At 45.8% G+C, this 17201-nt stretch overlaps 1 protein-coding gene across 1 annotated transcript in view; it reads right to left on the reverse strand.

Annotated features, from left to right (window-relative positions):
- Positions 1–2414: 2414 nt before the first annotated feature.
- The window catches only part of Hs3st2 (heparan sulfate-glucosamine 3-sulfotransferase 2), a 109242-nt gene continuing 94455 nt past the window's right edge, over positions 2415–17201 (reverse strand). The window contains exon 2 of the mRNA XM_032892750.1: positions 2415–3770. Within this exon, the coding sequence (XP_032748641.1) occupies positions 3152–3770 (619 nt within the window). The 3' untranslated portion in view covers positions 2415–3151. The remainder of the gene's footprint in view (positions 3771–17201) is intronic.

The following is a 17201-nucleotide window of genomic DNA, read 5'->3' on the forward strand; positions in this document are numbered from 1 at the left end:
AAGCCTGCAGTTGCCGCTGACTGCAGGAAGAGCAGAGCCCTTGGCCCACAGAACACCTCCCAGATGAAAGAAATTACCTATCTTTGGTGTCCTGGAGCAGAGCTGATCATTCCATGCACACCAGGTTGCCCCTCCCAGGTGATAAAGTCTTTGGACCACCCTGCAGAACCAGAACTGGGCAAAAGCACCCAGACCACACCTTGACCAGGGAGGCTTAATTATGGTCTAGCTCTTGATTCCTGGTGCAATTCTTCCTCTGTTTAAACCTAAAGTTCTAGTCAGTTCCCTAAAGATAGATTTGGAGTCATGTGGTGCCTTTATCTGTTCCCCTTCCCAATGAAAATACAGACCAAAGACCTCTCTCTACTTTTTATCATTTATTCGCCTTCTTAATTGGTTTGTTGGGATGGGAGGCTGACCTGAACCTGCGGGGGCTTCTGCCTTAAAACACCTCCATAATGCCCTGAAGAACAGGTGAGTGCAGAAACCCCTGGAGCATCTGTATAGCTCAGTGGCTCCTAGACTATGGAGTCAGGCAGGAATCATACTGCGGCAGTTTACTTCTTTGGCACATGGTTTTTCAAGGCCCTGGTCTTTCACATCCACCCACACACCTACACATCCATCCATTACATGTGTGCCCTGAGACGACTGTAGGTTCCCATGAAAGAGTCTTGATCTTCAAAGAGTTCATGATCTATGGTGGAAAGACATTTAAATACCTAACTGTTATCTAGTGTGATACAGGTCTGCTATTGACAAATGAAGACCAAAGATTGAGCAGCTGTCAGCAGAGGGAGGTGACCTTACAAATGCCAAGCAAGTACATTTGAATGAAGTCTTCTTGGTTTATGAATGAGACAGAGATGTGGGGGAGGAAGAAGAGCAAGCATTCCGCAGCAAAGGAGAGGGTGCGAGCCAGAGGGTGGGGACTTAAAAAGGGCACAGGGAAGTACGTGATACTGAGTGTTGAGCAGGATAGGAACAAAGCAGAAGATGAGCCAGACGATGGGAGTCGGAATCATCTTGGGTGTCGTGTTGGATGGACTGGACACCATCCTTAGAGTCTGGGACATTCAAGGCAAGGCTGAGGACTACCTACATGGGCCAAGCAGATCATGCCCGGCAAGGAAGGGAGAGCCAAGAGGGAGCTAGGAAGCTCAGGAGTGCAGGGCCATATCCAAAAGTGGTCATCAATCTCATGTCAGAATATAGGCATTGTGTAGGCAAGTCTGTCTTTCCTTCTTTCTTACTTTCTTCCTTCCTTTCTTTCTTTCTTTCTTTCTTTGTTTCTTTCTTTCTTTCTTTCTTTCTTCTCTTCTCTTCTCTTTTCTTTTTTGAAAAGAAAAGCTGAAACCCTACATTTTTGAGACAAATACTTTCAGTTCATAACCACTGACAGCTATTTCAAAGCTTCATGCTGGCCAAGCAGAAAATATATATCTGATGCTCCCTCAGTCCTTGGGTCTTCAGTTTGGTATTTTAAATTGAAAGTATCTAAGCAGAGATATTACCAAACCAAAATCATGTTTCAGAGAAGAAGCTGGGCCTGTAGCACATGACTCTAATCCAAGATACTTAGGAGGCTGAGGCTGGAGGACCCTAAGCTCAAGCTCAGGTAAGACCCTACTCAAAATTAAATATAGGGGGAAGGGAATTAGCAGAGTCAGTAAAGATTCCCAAGTAAGCTTGAGTACTTGCGTTTGGTCCCCAGCACCCAAGGTAGAAGCTGAACATAGTATCCTGTGTTTGCAGTCCTTGTACTGGGGAAACACACACAGGCAGATGCCATGGCCCGGTCACCCAGCTAAGCCTAATTGGCAAGTTCCAGACCAGTAAGAGCCTCTGCCTCAAAACAAAACAAAACAAAACAACAACAAAACCACAACAACAACCAAACAGGTAGATAATCTACCTGAGAAACAATATCACAGTTGGTAAGCCTGAGGCTAGTCTCAAAAGGCAGTGTGGCTGGCCTGTTGGATGAATGACACCTGAGACTGACCTTTGTCCTCCATGTGCATGTGCACACATGTGCATCTACACAAACATGCACACTCCCCTCCCTGTGTGTACACAAGACACTAACACAATAAGAAAACAAATGCAACCATATACCTTGGTTTTAAAACACTTGTCTAGCACGCGGTGAGGGTCTGGATCCAATGCCTAGTGCAGAAGATAGAGACATAGAATAAACACGTGCCTTGCGGATCCCTGTGTAATCTTTCTGTACCAGTTTCTTACAGCCAGAAGCCACCATCCCCCACGGAGACCCTGCCTTCTCCCAACACAGTCTTCACACCCCCACCCACTTCCAGCTGCCCTCCCAAGTCCTCCACATCCCCGACTGCTCCTTACACTGGGATTCACAGAACAAGTTGAAGGCCTGGCTCAGACAGAAACACTCAGTGTGAAGGACACGAGAGAGCCATATTTATTTCACATGGACAAGCATGATCCCGTGCATGCCGAACATGAAAGCTCGCGTGAAGAAAGTACCCGTAACAGCAGAATTATGTGCTTTTTGTCCACAGGGAGTGGGGAGAGTCACAGAGTGCTTTTCAAAGACATCGTCCTCCGAGCACAGTGGACACCACAGGCTTTGAAGTCACTGGCTTATTTCATCATCCCAGAGTCCATCTCCTGGAGTGGCCAGAGAGGGTTTTGGGGCTCTGCACACTGTTAGTGAGCTGCTGTGTTCTGAGGAGGGCGGAAGGCATTCCCCCACCCCACCGCTCAGGGCTGCTGGGGAAAATTAAGCTCGGAGGGAAGGTACATGCCACTTGGAATTAAGAAGCCCACCACTGAGTGTACAGTGTTGGGATGGACTGCTGTTTTCACACAACAGAACCATCTCCACTCAGAATATCCCCCAACTGGGAGATCCACTCTTCTTACAGGAATTCCCCAAGACCACTCATGGGTGGATGGGGGCAGATTCTAGAACTGGATGGGTATGCCAGAAGCAGGCAGAATTATCCTGGATTAAACAGGAATCACCAGTCTCTGGGTCTTTACTCAGTTTTCTGGTTCCGAGATGATCTATCATGGGGTTCAAGATGGGAAGAGGGGCTGGAGATGGGGATCAGATTTTCTGGGAGCAAACCTCGTGGAAGAGACAACAATAGAGCCCTTGTACCCTGGAGACTCACTCCCACCGGAAGTCCTGCCCAACAGTTTCATAAAATTTAATATTATAAGGTCTATAAAATTCCCGGAGCTGGTCTATAACTTCAGGGTCGATCTGTACATGAGTTCTCCCTTTTGATTTGCCCAGGCATCGAGGCAGGAGGGTTGACTCTGGTTTTTTCAAGCAAGGGAATCCTTTGGTCTTGTTGAAGTAGAAGTGCTTGTCTGTGATGAATCTCTTGATGCCGAGGAAGTCCTGAATGCGCCCCATCTCACCAGCTGGGTCGGTGATGAGCCGCTCACCACTGACGAAGTGGATCTGGGCCAGCGGGAAGTACCGTAGCCAGCTCTCCAGGTGCAGTGCGTACATGCCGATGCGGATGGCGTTCCAAGACACATCCACCAGGCCCAGGCTGCGGTTGCGGAAGGACAAGCCCTCGAAGGTGGGGATGTCCGGCTTCTTGGAAAGTGTCTGCGTGTAGTCAGAGATGGCTCGGGTCACCGGGTTCCGCACCACCACTATCAGCTTGGTGTCTCGAGACATGTTGAAGATCCTCCGAGGGGCTTCTTGAGTGACGAAGTAGCTAGGCGTCTTCTCCAGTGTGATCTGGGTCTCCAAGGTCCTCGGCATCAGGCTCCTGGGGGGAGGGGAGGCAGAAACAACACATCAGAGAGTGTGGCTGATTTGGGGGTGCTGCTATTAGCTTCCTCCCATAGGTGACCCATGCAGGCCCCTCTCCCATTTGAGATTCTTACTTACTTGGTGAGAAACTCACTTTAACTAACGTTTTATATATATATATATATATATATATATATATATATATATATATATATATATATATATATATATAGAGAGAGAGAGAGAGAGAGAGAGAGAGAGAAAGAGAGAGTTATATTATAAATATAAATAAATAAAATTTATTGTTAAATATATATAATTTATATATATTTATATATAAATTTAAAGACAGAAATAAATTAACTATCTTTCCCTATGGGTTAGAACAAATTGTTTAATCAGTAGATCTATAAATATTAATATGCAACAAGCGATCTCCAACACACATTAAGCCTCCATATCCATGGGTTCTACAGCCAGAGATTCAACTGATTGTGGATCAAAAATATTTGGGGAGGCCAGGCAAGTGCGTTAGCCTGAGTTTGGGTACCCAGAATTCACATAAAGATGGGTATCTATATGCCTCTAAATACCAACGCTCCTATGCAAATTGTGCAGAGATAGGAGTTCTGTGGAAGCTACTGGCCAGCTAGCTTGGTACCTGCAGCAGAGAAACAGAAAGACTCTGCCTCAAACAAGGTGGATGATAAGGAATGATACCTGAGACCCTCCTCTGATCTCCACCCACACACAACATGCCTCTCTCTCTCTCTCTCTCTCTCTCTCTCTCTCTCTCTGAAAACTTGTATGTGCTAAATACATACAGATGTTTCTTTGTATACATTATTGACACTGTATTATGTAAAAACCAGTCACCTAAAGATACTAAAGATGATTTGAAGATTACACAAGTGTAGGATGCGACCCAGATACTATACCATTTTCCATAAGAGACTTCAACATCCATAGAGTTTGGTATTGTGGGGACTTACACTGAGGATGGCCCTATGCTTTATAATGAAGAAAGGCCATACGGCACCTTATCTCAGGAGGGAGACTCAGGACTCTGGTGATTGTAGTTAGTGCTGGGAGAGTGAACTGTACGTGGGTGGGGAGAACTAGGCAACCAGGGATAAATGAGAATTACATTTGATTGTATAATCTTTTACACTGCTTGAAATTTTTAATGTGTGTATTATGTATTCAAAAATACAAAGTAAGCCGTGGAGTATTATCCTGGCCAAAAATATTTCTTCAAATATATTAAAATCTTTTTTTTTTGAGGAGCAAAAGGCTTGTTTTTGCAAGAATAGCAACTGTTGTAGAAATGAGTTCTGCCATCTTCTATGGGGGGGACCCACATCTGAATTGCATCCTTTGTGTGGGGCTGCATGAAGCACAGACTCTCCAGGCTGGAAGCAACCTCAGTCAGAGCCAAGCAATGCAACGGTCTTAATTTTCTGGTTCTGCTTGGGACTTCAAAGGATGAAGGTAGGTACTCTGCCGTGTCCCCAGTATCTCTCCTTCCAGCCTGGATGGAGAACACCCCAGATTCCCAGTTGTTGCTTTCCCCCCTGAAGGTCCTGCTTTGTCTTTAGACAAAGTTTTTCTTGTTGCTGGCTGCAGGCTTGTGAACAGCACAGGAGGATGTAACTCTTTCTTTCTTTCTGCTTCTTTCTTTGTTAGTTTGTTTCATTTACTCTCAGGCCTTTATTTAGATAAAGATAACCTAGGGTTCTATCCTAAACCAATTAATTAAAAAAATTTTGGGCTAGGTCTGTCTTAAAGCTCATGTTTAAGGTTCCCAGGGAATCAGAACGAGGCTGACAAGGAAGCAGAGTTTCCCCAGGCCTACGTCCCTCCAACAGTCCACATCATCATCTCCCAAAGCACACTTCTCTGGGACACAGATTCGCCATTCCCAGCCTCCTCCCTACCTTCCGTCGCCGCCGACTGTCCTCGCAGCTTTCGAGCAACTACTCTGTCACGAGCTTTTCTTTTCTTTCCTCTAGAAACACTTCCTCACAGCCAACCTTGGGCCTTGTCATCGAAACTGCCATGACTAAAATGTTTCACCCCGAGTCCCACATCCTGGATGTGTGGGACTCAAATCCATGGCAGCAACCTTAGACACGCAGGGAAGAGGCTAGGCCGAGACAGTAACCGTGAACATGAAGGCCCAGAACAACACCGTTGTCATCAGAAGCTACAAGATGGGCACAGAGCAGTGTTTCTTCACCGCATGTGTAGGGGACCAACTCAGGTAGCAATCTCACCTCCAAAACTGTGGAAAGAACCACCTTCTGCTGTTTTGATGGTTTCCTGGTCATTCGTTATGGCAGCCTCAGGAGATGACAGGTTCTGTCTTTGTCTCCTTTCACCTTTAGCACAGTTCCAAACTCATTCCTGTCCTCAAGTTTACCAATGAGACTTGATTTCACTTTCTTCCATTTTTTTTTTTTGGACCCAGTGGACAATCATTCCATTACCATCCTCATGTGTCACCTGGTCCCTCCTTCTCTAACAATGCAGTATTCCAGCTGTTTCTTCGTTTCTAATTCTGCACCCAAGCTTCCAACCAGTGCTGTTAGCCCTCAGACAGTACCAATTCTAGTTTGGTTGAGTCTTCAGCCATGTCTTACCTGGACTTTACAGCACCCCCATTCTCACTGGAAGGTCCCAGCCCTGCATCTTTTACCCACGCTTAGTATGAAGCTAGTCTCCTCCACATAGGGATGGTAAAGCTCCCATATCTCAGCTTCTTCAATTTTCTTCCATTCAGTCTTGAAACTGACCTTTATCTGAACCTTTCCCCAGGTCCTCTTGCTAGTTTCAGAGAATAAGGTGTGCTGGACTCATGGTCCACCTGTGAGAGCAAGGTGTGCTGGGCTCATGGTCCACCTGTGAGAACAAGATGTGTTGAGCCCGTGGTTCATCTGTGCCCAGCTCACTTCCTCAGTATTCTCTGAATATCCATCTGTAGGCTCCACATTTACTGTACAGGAGCGCTGATGAAACTGATATTTTTGTTTCAAGACCCAAGGTCTGTGTAAATTGCAATTGGAAGTTTTAATAAGGTTATTAATATGGAATGGGTAAACTTTTAAAATGTGAGATATCAAGCCAGGTATAGTAGCATGTCTTTTATCCCAGAACTTGGAAGGCAGAGGCAAGAGGATTATGAATTTGAGGGTATCCTGGGAGACCCACCCTTTCTCAAAAGAAGAGAAAAAGAGATACAAAGCCAAATGTGTTTCAGTAGAATTCCTTGGCTGGAGTTTCTTAGACAGAATCTCGTATATATTACAGTTAGATGATTAGGGGTTTATGATGAGAGTAGACACAATTGCATGTATAGGGCAGGACACTTAAATCTCCTCTAAATGGTTTCCAAACTCTGTGGGTGTTACTAATGCAAAGGTGTTCCCCAGCATAAAGACTTGGCGCTTGACTGGCCGTTAAATATATTTCTTTGCAATATCCTATGGTGCGATAAGGGATACTGAGAGGAAAACAGTGGCGGTGGCATTTGCCAAGCCTTAGTAGGCCAGCAGTGAACTTGTTCCCCCCAGCATCCACTAACATCTCCCCTTTTACTAGCTTGGAAAATTCCAGTCAATTCTGGTGACCTCCAGAGTATCGTAGTATCCCCCAATTGGACACGAACAGAGTTTCTACCATTCTAATTCCTCTTAGGCACATCAGTTGCATGACCAGAGCAAAAAAAAAAAAGGGGGGGGGACCAGGTTATGGGCTGGAGAGGTGGCTTAGTGTGCTTGAGTACTTGCTGTGAAAACATGAGCATCCAAATTTTGATTCTGGTACCCCCCAAAATAGCTAGGTGTGCTGAGCATGCGTGTAACTCCAGGACTGAGACAGGAGGATTGCTTGGACTTGCTGGCTGCCACCCTAACTCCAGGTGCAGTGAGAAGCCCCATCTCAAGAGAATGAGGGGTAGAAAGCCTGATAGAGCAGGACACCCAAGGTCCTCCCCCAGCTTCTGCACACGCACATCTACACACACACATAGGCATCCATACTTGTGTACATATGTGCACCATGCTGCACACACACACACACACACACACACACACACACACACACACACACACACACACACACACACACACACACACACACACACACACTGGAGCCAGATTATAAGTAAATTCACAGGAGTCTTGCCAAAACTTGAAGAACTCCCAAGCCCACTAACCTTTCTCCTTTTCTCCAAAGAACATTCCTGACTAATCCATGTCCCTCCGCATCACTGGGACAGAGCACTAGAGCCTGTGGTGGTACTGGGTAGAGAGACTGAATATCTGTGTTCTCTGCACACGGGTGGGGACATGAGACTGCACCCTGAGGTCTACCTTTTCTCCGTGTGTCACAGATGGAATGTTGCTTCACAGCTGCCAGCAAGCACCTCGATGCTTCTCCCACAGCCTTTGCCTAGCTCCTTTCTCTTCTACATAGCGCTGAAATAAGTAAATACATAGCACCAGGAGAGTTTCTACACTTGCTGTTTGGACTGGCTCTCCATCTTTGTTTTACCTTGCTCAGTAAGGACTTTTCCCTGCAGCCAATCACAAGCCGACCTTCCTTCTTTGGACACGCCTGCTTCGGACAAAGTCTTGGTGAGTTGAAGAGCCGGTGTGTGATGGAAGTCGGGCAAATGAAGGCCTGTCTGATGTCCTAAGACTGAAAATGGAGTGCTACTAACCGGACATGGGGTCCTGGAGGAGGCCCCTAAAGTGCGTGTCAACGGCTGGTTGTGGATCTCAGCGTTTCTGAGGTGGTTCCTGATTTCCTTCGGCGTTTGTGAGTTACCCACGCCCTGCCAATAAACGACTGCCACTTAAGTGGCAGGTAGCTCCCGCTGCTTGCATCCCTCACTTCTGCTATCCGCCTCCCTTTCGTCCTTTCTGTCGAAGCTAATCCTACTCTTCTCATGATAAACCCCATGAAGGAGGGCCAGGGTGCAGCACGTGTGAACGCTCTATCAGCGTCTGCTCACAAAGCATGGCACGTGTCCTACATCTCTACCAATATGTATTTAAGATTTGTTTGTTTGTTCATATGTGTGTACATGTATCTGTGTGAGAGAGCAAGAGAGGGAGAGAGAGGAGGAGTGGGAGAGAGATTGAGAGTACGTGTGGTTTTCCTGAGTATCATGTTTTACAATGCCCATGGAGTTCAGTAGAGAGCATTGGATCCTCTGGAACTTGAGTGACAGATGGTTGTGAACCCTTACGTGGATGCTGGTTGGACCTGGGTTCTCTGGAAAAGCATCCAGTGCTCTCAGCTGCTGTCTCTCCAGCCCCTCTCTATCTATTTGAGTTTTAATGGAATCAACAAGCCCTCGAATACAGGCATGCTCTGAGTTCCTCAGCCTCTCTCAGATTCCTGACTTTCTCCAGTCTATTCTGGACCCTCCCAATCGACTACACAATCATCCTGAATGATCTCCGTCCTCCCCAGCCTTTGGTCATCACCTAGGGGGTGATTCGTAAGTGGTAATGGAAGCTATAACTTTAGCTTCCCTGTGTTCTAACATGCCAGTGTCTGCCTGCCTGCCGACCAAACACTTCAATTCCCCATTTTCCTCCTCAAATTGTAATTGCTGTACAGACAGAAAAACAAAACAACAAAAAATGTCTGTCTTTTTTCCTTGGAACATTTGCCTTCCTATCCTTCCCAAGTCTTTGTCCTCCTTGCCTGGTTGCAGGGCACTCCTGCTGTAGTTTACTCTCTGATGTGCATGCTTCTACTGGCTTCAATCCGTTCTGCCACCAGGGGAAACTCTCTAAAGCCAACCCAATCAATGCAAGCCTCAGCGACTCCTTAGAATAAAGCTGGCATTCCGTGGAATATGAGTTCCCTGCCCACCTTTCTAGAATCAATCCCCATCACTCCTGGTAACCTGACGCTTGTGCCACACTGAACATAAAACCCGCTCTCCAGACACAAGTGTTTCTTCATATTTGTTTTCCCTTCGCTGAGTTTATTTTTGTGGGTCCATGTGCATCTGTGGGTGCACACGCTTGCATGTGGAGGCCAGGGGTCGACCTCAGATGTCACTCTTCATGCATTGGTCCACCTTGGGTTTTTGAAGCCAAGACTCTCATTGGTTTGGAATGTTCAGATTCAGATAGACTGGTGGCCTTCGGGCCCCAGGGATCCACATGCCTCAGCCTCTCTGCAGAGATCACACGAATGTTCACACTGTTCAGCTTTCTATGTAGATTCCAAGGCTGAAACTCCTCTTGCTCGTGTGTCAAGCACTTGGCTGGCCCAGTGGTCTTCACGCTCCTGTATTCTTAACTTCTCAAGCCTTGACACTGGCTCTTTTTTTCTCGCTTGCTCCCATGACTGCTTCCTCATCTTCACAAACCCAAACTGAAGTCACACATCCCTGGCCCTTCCTTATCGTCTCCTGGTGTTTTATATTTATCCGCACCATCCTATCTTTTGGTAATTATCTCTTATGTTTCTTTTTATTACTAAAGATTATTAGCTATTTGAAGATGTCTCTTGTTCATCTTTGCCTTCTGTACATAACCTGGCCCACCGTAACTGCTCGGTGAATGGATCCAGGATTCAGTCTCAGACACAAGCCTGTTGGGAAGTAGCCCCGATGAGCCAGCATTCTGTTGCTGTAACAACAACATAACGCCCTACATAATCAACTTATAAGGAAACATGTTTACTTGGGCTCGCAGCGGTGGATGGTCCAGTCTGTGGTTAATGGGTTCCTCTTCTTGGAGCCTACATGTCTTGGGGGCATGTAGGAGAATATGTGGTTGAGGACGGTTTCTACGTCACAGGCAGGAAGCACAGAGGAGCCGTCTCTCATACCCTTTTCAAAGGCACACTCTGATGACCAAAGGGCCTCCCACTAGGCCCTGCCTCTGAAAGGCTCCACCACCTCCTAATAGCACGACGGGCTGGGGACTAAGTTATTAACATTTCGGCTTTTTGGAGGACATGTTTGTAAATAGTGTGGCTTGTGAGTCGTTAACAGTCAGCGTTGGTTTATAAGCTCAGTACTTAGCATTCTGGCAGAGGAAAGGCCTTAGCAGTGATTTTGTTGTTCTAAAGATGTGACTGTGGCCACCGATGCCATAAGCTGAACGGGAAATCCAAACTCTGCTTCCACCACACACTCCAGAAGCAGGAAGGGAAATGGGCTTAAAGGGGCACCCTATCACCCACACAGCACTGTTCCCGGCGACCACCCTGGGAGCTCGTGGAGAAGTGCTTCACTTGAATCCCAATCCAGATTAACTCAACCAGAAACTCTGGGTCCAGGAACCTCCGTGAGAAAGCTTAGGTCTCTACTGAGCAAAGACGGATGGAATAGAGCAGTGGTTCTCAATCTTCCTAAGGCTGTGACCCTTCAACACCCTTCTTCATGCTGTGGTGACCCCACCATGAAATTATCTTTGTTGCTACTTCATAACTGTAATTTTGTTACTGCTATGAATCACAATGGAAGTATCTACGTTTTCTAATGGTCTTAGGCTACCCCTGTGAGAGTTGCTTTCCACTCAAAGGGGTCTCCACCCCTAGGTTGGGAGCTGCTGGTCTGGACTACACACTCCCGTACCACACAGCCTTCACTAGAGTTCATGCTCTTTGAGTAATGGCTACCATGCACCCCATGTTCCTCCCCCATGCGTCCCTACTCAGTGGGATTTTGGCAAGGGTCTCTAGATGTGTGTGTGTGTGTGTGTGTGTGTGTGTGTGTGTGTGTGTGTGTGTGTGTGTGTGTAAGACAAAAATCACACATATCCCAGGCTGGCCTCAAACTTGCTTTGTAGTCAAAGATGACCTTGAATTTCTGATTTTCTCGCTTCCACCTGACAAATTCAGAGATCACTGGTTTGAGATATCACATGAGGTTTATGTGTTTCTGTGGATCAAACCCAGGGTGTCCGCTTTTAATAGTGTGTTTAGAGACACTCCTGCCATGATAGTTTAAACCCTTGGAGTTTGCGTTGCTGTCTTCATTCATTGCTATGTTCTCAGCACCGGGGAGGAGGTGACTCTCGGTGGGTTTCTGAAAATACCATCGAGGAGAGCAGGAGACAGTGCAGGCTTTCATTTGGGAGGAGTGAGGCAGGAGGATCATGCATTACTATGTTGTCTGACCCCTTAGAATTCTGTGCTGTGTCATCTAAAGGGAGAACTCAGACTGGATGCAGAGCTGGCTAGAGAGAAAAAAAATCCAAATGTTATTTTTTTCCAGACAGGACAAGATACTTAGGAGGACCACCTTAAGGGAGGCAGTTGTGTCAGCTTATGATTCCAGAAGTTTCAGTTTGTGATCAGTGGGTTCCACTACTCCTCAGCCTGTGTTGAGGCAGAAGCATCATGTGATGGGAGTACATGTTGAACTGCTCAACAGCTGAGCTTCTGGGGACCCTGAAGACCTAGAGGAAACTACACTCAGGTGTAGACCGTTCTGCTAGAGGAGGAAGCTGCTGATGCTTGTGGGAAGCTTAGTGTAGGTGCAGATCCCAACATGGAAAATGGGAGACTTCACCCCTCAAGTCTTAGCTGGCCCACAAAGCTGTTACTACCCCAAGGAAGGAAAACACCTCACATATCTTATATCTCTGGCATATAGTAGATGCTAAATAAATGCTTCCCCAATGAACATATAAATGGAGAGGGGGCTGCAGAGACAAGATATGACCTTCAAAATTAAATTCCTAGGAAAGTTGTTTTTCCTCCAATAAGACTCTAGGTCTTCCTAGCAGTTCAGTGTGAACTTAACAATGAATTAACAAACTTGCTGACAACATGAGTTCCAGTTTTATTCTGTGTCCACTCTACAGCACCACCATCTGCAAACCAAGCCTTAGCATCACCACCATCTGCAGACCAAGCCTCAGTGTGTTAGCCTCTTGGAGATACCTCAAACCAAGCCATGATAGGTATTCGCCATCCCGGGGCTCTCTGGAAATTACATTTCTGACTCACGTTGGCTACCCAGTGGAACACAGATGGTTCCCCCAGCCTCCACTGTCCACACGAGGTACATCCCGCATACAGAGGAGCCTGCTGGAGCCGGGCACTATTGGGAACGCAGAATGAGCATACCTCTGATTATTACAGACAGTCTCTGGAAGGCTTCCTTTTTGCTAAATTTGTGTGTTCTGCACTTGTGTTCTGGAAGGCCCAGCTGCCTGGGGGATTTTGTGATTTATTAGCTCCTAAGTGGGCAACGAGGCTCCTTGAAAAGCACCGCAGTCTCCAGGGGGATAATTAGCAGCCGCAGTGGAGGGAAGAGGCCTCTTTGCAAAGAGCTGATTCTGAAAGCAAACCTGCTAATCTCCGTGCCAGCCAAGCTCCAGACACCTGTGGCCATTTACCCTTTGGCTGAGGCAGGCCCGGCCTGTGTCAAGAGGCTGCTTCCTTCCACCTCTACAGCAACAAACCCTGACTATTAAGTGACCTGGGAGCAAAATGCTAAATTCCAGTTTAAACCCCACCACCAGTCATTCTTTGTTGCCTGCATGATGTTGAACTGGACAGCATATCTATGGCTTTTTTGATCCTGGTCATGGCCACTGCGGGGCTACAGTCAGAGAGGACTAGCCAACGCCCAGTCCATCCTCTGTAGGCTGCTTTTCATGCCGAGGGGACACTGACATGTGCCCTTTGTATGAATCATTTCTTAACCTGTCTAGCAGATTATTGCCTCTACCAGGAAGCCTTCCCTGACTAATGCATTTCCTTTGCCTAGAGAGGTAAGGCACTTGTTTTCATCCCTTATGGTCCCATGGTTCCCGGTGTAGACACAGTGCCCTCTTGACACATACCTGAATTGAGCATCCCCTAGTGTCAAATTGTGCCTGGCTCATCTCTGCATCAACAAGGTGTAGTCCTGTAGCTATGAATTCAAGTATTCATTAATTAAGCAGGCATTTGCTTAGCACCTGCTATGTTCCAGGGATACAAAGCTATGTCAAGCATCCTTGTTTTTCCTCCAGGAGTTAACAGCTTTGTGGGCAAACTGAGATTGGAGAGGGGCTGCATTAGAACTCAGCTTCCCACAAAAACTGGCCACTTTATTCTCTGGCATAAGGGTCTATGTCTGAAATCAATTTCCTGTAGGTTCCCAAAGTCCCCAGATATCTCTTGTTGGGACTCAAAACCCATCAACCAGTCATCTGATTACCTCGGCGCTAACAAGGCTGCTCTCTTCATTGCCATAATGACAGGAAGTCTGTTCTATTGACAGCAGATGATGCTCAGCCCAGAGATCACAGCTGTGAGCAGAGAGCAAGGGAGTGTGGGGTGCTCAGCCCTCGGAGGAACAGGACACCTCACCCTTGCCACAAAGGCTCAGGGGTCATTTCAGAAGAGGGGCAGAAAAAGTGTAAGAGTCAGAGACAGTGGATGACTCCAAGGAAACATGTTTGCCAGGCACAGTAGGGCAGCTGCACAAATGAACTCACAGCGGTTGTGACAGCAAGCGCAAGACCTAAGCAAGCCCAAGCCAGACCAATCCCAGCATGGAGACAGGGATGGGGGGACTGGGCATGAAGCCCCAAGCTAGCCACTGATCTATTAGCAATCATTAGTGGCTGAGAGGGATAAAGATAGTTTTCTCTTCCAGTTCAGACCCTGGAAGATCAACCACTCTCTGGTGGGAGATCACACCCAAGAATATTTGGGCAGAACAAATTAAACCTTGATAGGGGAAAGGGTGGGAAAGGAAGCAGGGTGGATCTAGAGAGAGTTGGAGGAACGGTACATATGTATGAAATTCTCAGAGAACTAACATTTGTTTTTAAGAAAGAAAATCGGTGGAGGTGTGGAGGTAAGGGATCCTTCCTTGGGGATAAAACCTCAGGAGGTCCTGCCCTTTGCAGATTCTTCCTGGTACTGTGAGAAGACGTCATTGCTCTAGTCTTTCTTTCCCTTCTGTGTGTATCTCAGTTTTTAAAGGTCCCTAGTAAAGCCATACCTTGAGTGTTGTGGGACTTGTCTTGGATTCCGTTGTACAGGTAGACACCACATAATGGAGCCATATAGAGAACAGTGGTCCTTTTAATGGCAAGTCTTGCATTTATTTTGGAATTCAAAAGACTTTTTATTTTTTAATGTATTAATTTTTCAATGTTTCTATAATTCACTATATATAGATATATATTATATATGTGTACACACACACACACACACACACACACACACACATAACATAATCAGCAAATATCAGCTATGTACAGGACCATAAACCACAAAGCAGGATGGGAACAAACCGTTAGCTAGCGTTTGGCGTACTGTGTCTCAGCCAATGTCTGTTCTAAGCTCAAGGACACAGCCATAGTGCTCCAACTTCACAATAGCTCTACCTAGCAGGCTCTCACAGTTCCTGTTTGGGGGCTGTGGAAAGTAGGGCACAGAGGACCGAGGGAAATCACCAACGCAACGCTGTTGCAGTCTGGATTCAAGTGCGGCTTCAGCACTGGAGGAGAAGGAAAACGTGAGAATATGAAAAATTCATCTTGGCACTAGGACAGCCTTTCTAGGCATGAGACAAAAACCATGGGAAAGTTAAAGCACATTAGGAAAATATGTCTCTGCAGTGGGAGAGTATCACAAGTAAGAGGGACGTAACAAAAGCAGCCAATGCTTGTCCCCTGTCAGCTGGGGCCTCAGAGGGATGGCTTCATCTCTTTTCATTTCCATAGTTTGAGTTTACTCTGATTCCTCACAAAAAGTAAGTAATGGAGAAAGAGCCAGTAGGAGAAAGGGATATGGGTCATTAGAAAAGAACTAACGGAAAAAGCTACAGACGGAAAATAAGAACATGAAAATAATCTGTCTCTCTCAACAGACTCATTAAAGGAATGCAAATTAAAGTCCTGATCGCCTGTGACATGGATCATTTATCCACTTATAATGTAGTGTGTGTTTCATAATAGACCCAAATAATATAAAATACCTCGTGTGACTTTAACCAAGCAAGTAAAAGATCTGTACAATAAGAACTTCAAGACACTGAAGAAAGAAATTGAAGAAGACCTCAGAAGGTGGAAAGATCTCCCATGCTCATGGATTGGCAGGATTAATATAGTAAAATGGCCATTTTACCAAAAAGCGATCTACAGATTCAATGCAATCCCCATCAAAATACCAATCCAATTCTTCAAAGAGTTAGACAGAACAATTTGCAAATTCATCTGGAATAACAAAAAACCCAGGATAGCTAAAACTATCCTCAACAATAAAAGGACTTCAGGAGGAATCACTATCCCTGAACTCAAGCAGTATTACAGAGCAATAGTGATAAAAACTGCATGGTATTGGTACAGAGACAGACAGATAGACCAATGGAACAGAATTGAAGACCCAGAAATGAATCCACACACCTATGGTCAATTGATTTTTGACAAAGGAGCCAAATCCATCCAATGGAAAAAAGACAGCAATTTCAGCAAATGGTGCTGGTTCAACTGGAGGTCAACATGTAGAAGAATGCAGATCGATCCATGCTTATCACCCTGTACAAAGCTTAAGTCCAAGTGGATCAAGGACCTCCACATCAAACCAGATACACTCAAACTAATAGAAGAAAAACTAGGGAAGCATTTGGAACACATGGGCACTGGAAAAAATTTCCTGAACAAAACACCCATGGCTTATGCTCTAAGATCAAGAATCGACAAATGGGATCTCATAAAACTGCAAAGCTTCTGTAAGGCAAAGGACACTGTGGTTAGGACAAAACGGCAACCAACAGATTGGGAAAAGATCTTTACCAATCCTACAACAGATAGAGGGCTTATATCCAAAATATACAAAGAACTCAAGAAGTTAGACAGCAGGGAGACAAATAACCCTATTAAAAAAATGGGGTTCAGAGCTAAACAAAGAATTCACGCTGAGGAATGCCGAATGGCTGAGAAACACCTAAAGAAATGTTCAACATCTTTAGTCATCAGGGAAATGCAAATCAAAACAACCCTGAGATTTCACCTCACACCAGTGAGAATGGCTAAGATCAAAAACTCAGGTGACAGCAGATGCTGGCGAGGATGTGGAGAAAGAGGAACACTCCTCCATTGTTGGTGGGATTGCAGACTGGTACAACCATTCTGGAAATCAGTCTGGAGGTTCCTCAGAAAATTGGACATTAAACTGCCTGAGGATCCAGCTATCCCTCTCTTGGGCATATACCCAAAAGATGCCCCAACATATAAAAAAGACACGTGCTCCACTATGTTCATCGCAGCCTTATTTATAATAGCCAGAAGCTGGAAAGAACCCAGATGCCCTTCAACAGAGGAATGGATACAGAAAATGTGGTATATCTACACAATGGAATATTACTCAGCTATCAAAAACAACGAGTTTATGAAATTTGTAGGCAAATGGTTGAACTGGAAAATATCATCCTGAGTGAGCTAACCCAATCACAGAAAGACAT

This window comes from Rattus rattus, chromosome 2 (genome assembly GCF_011064425.1).
Source record: "Rattus rattus isolate New Zealand chromosome 2, Rrattus_CSIRO_v1, whole genome shotgun sequence".
Classification (NCBI taxonomy): domain Eukaryota; kingdom Metazoa; phylum Chordata; class Mammalia; order Rodentia; family Muridae; genus Rattus; species Rattus rattus.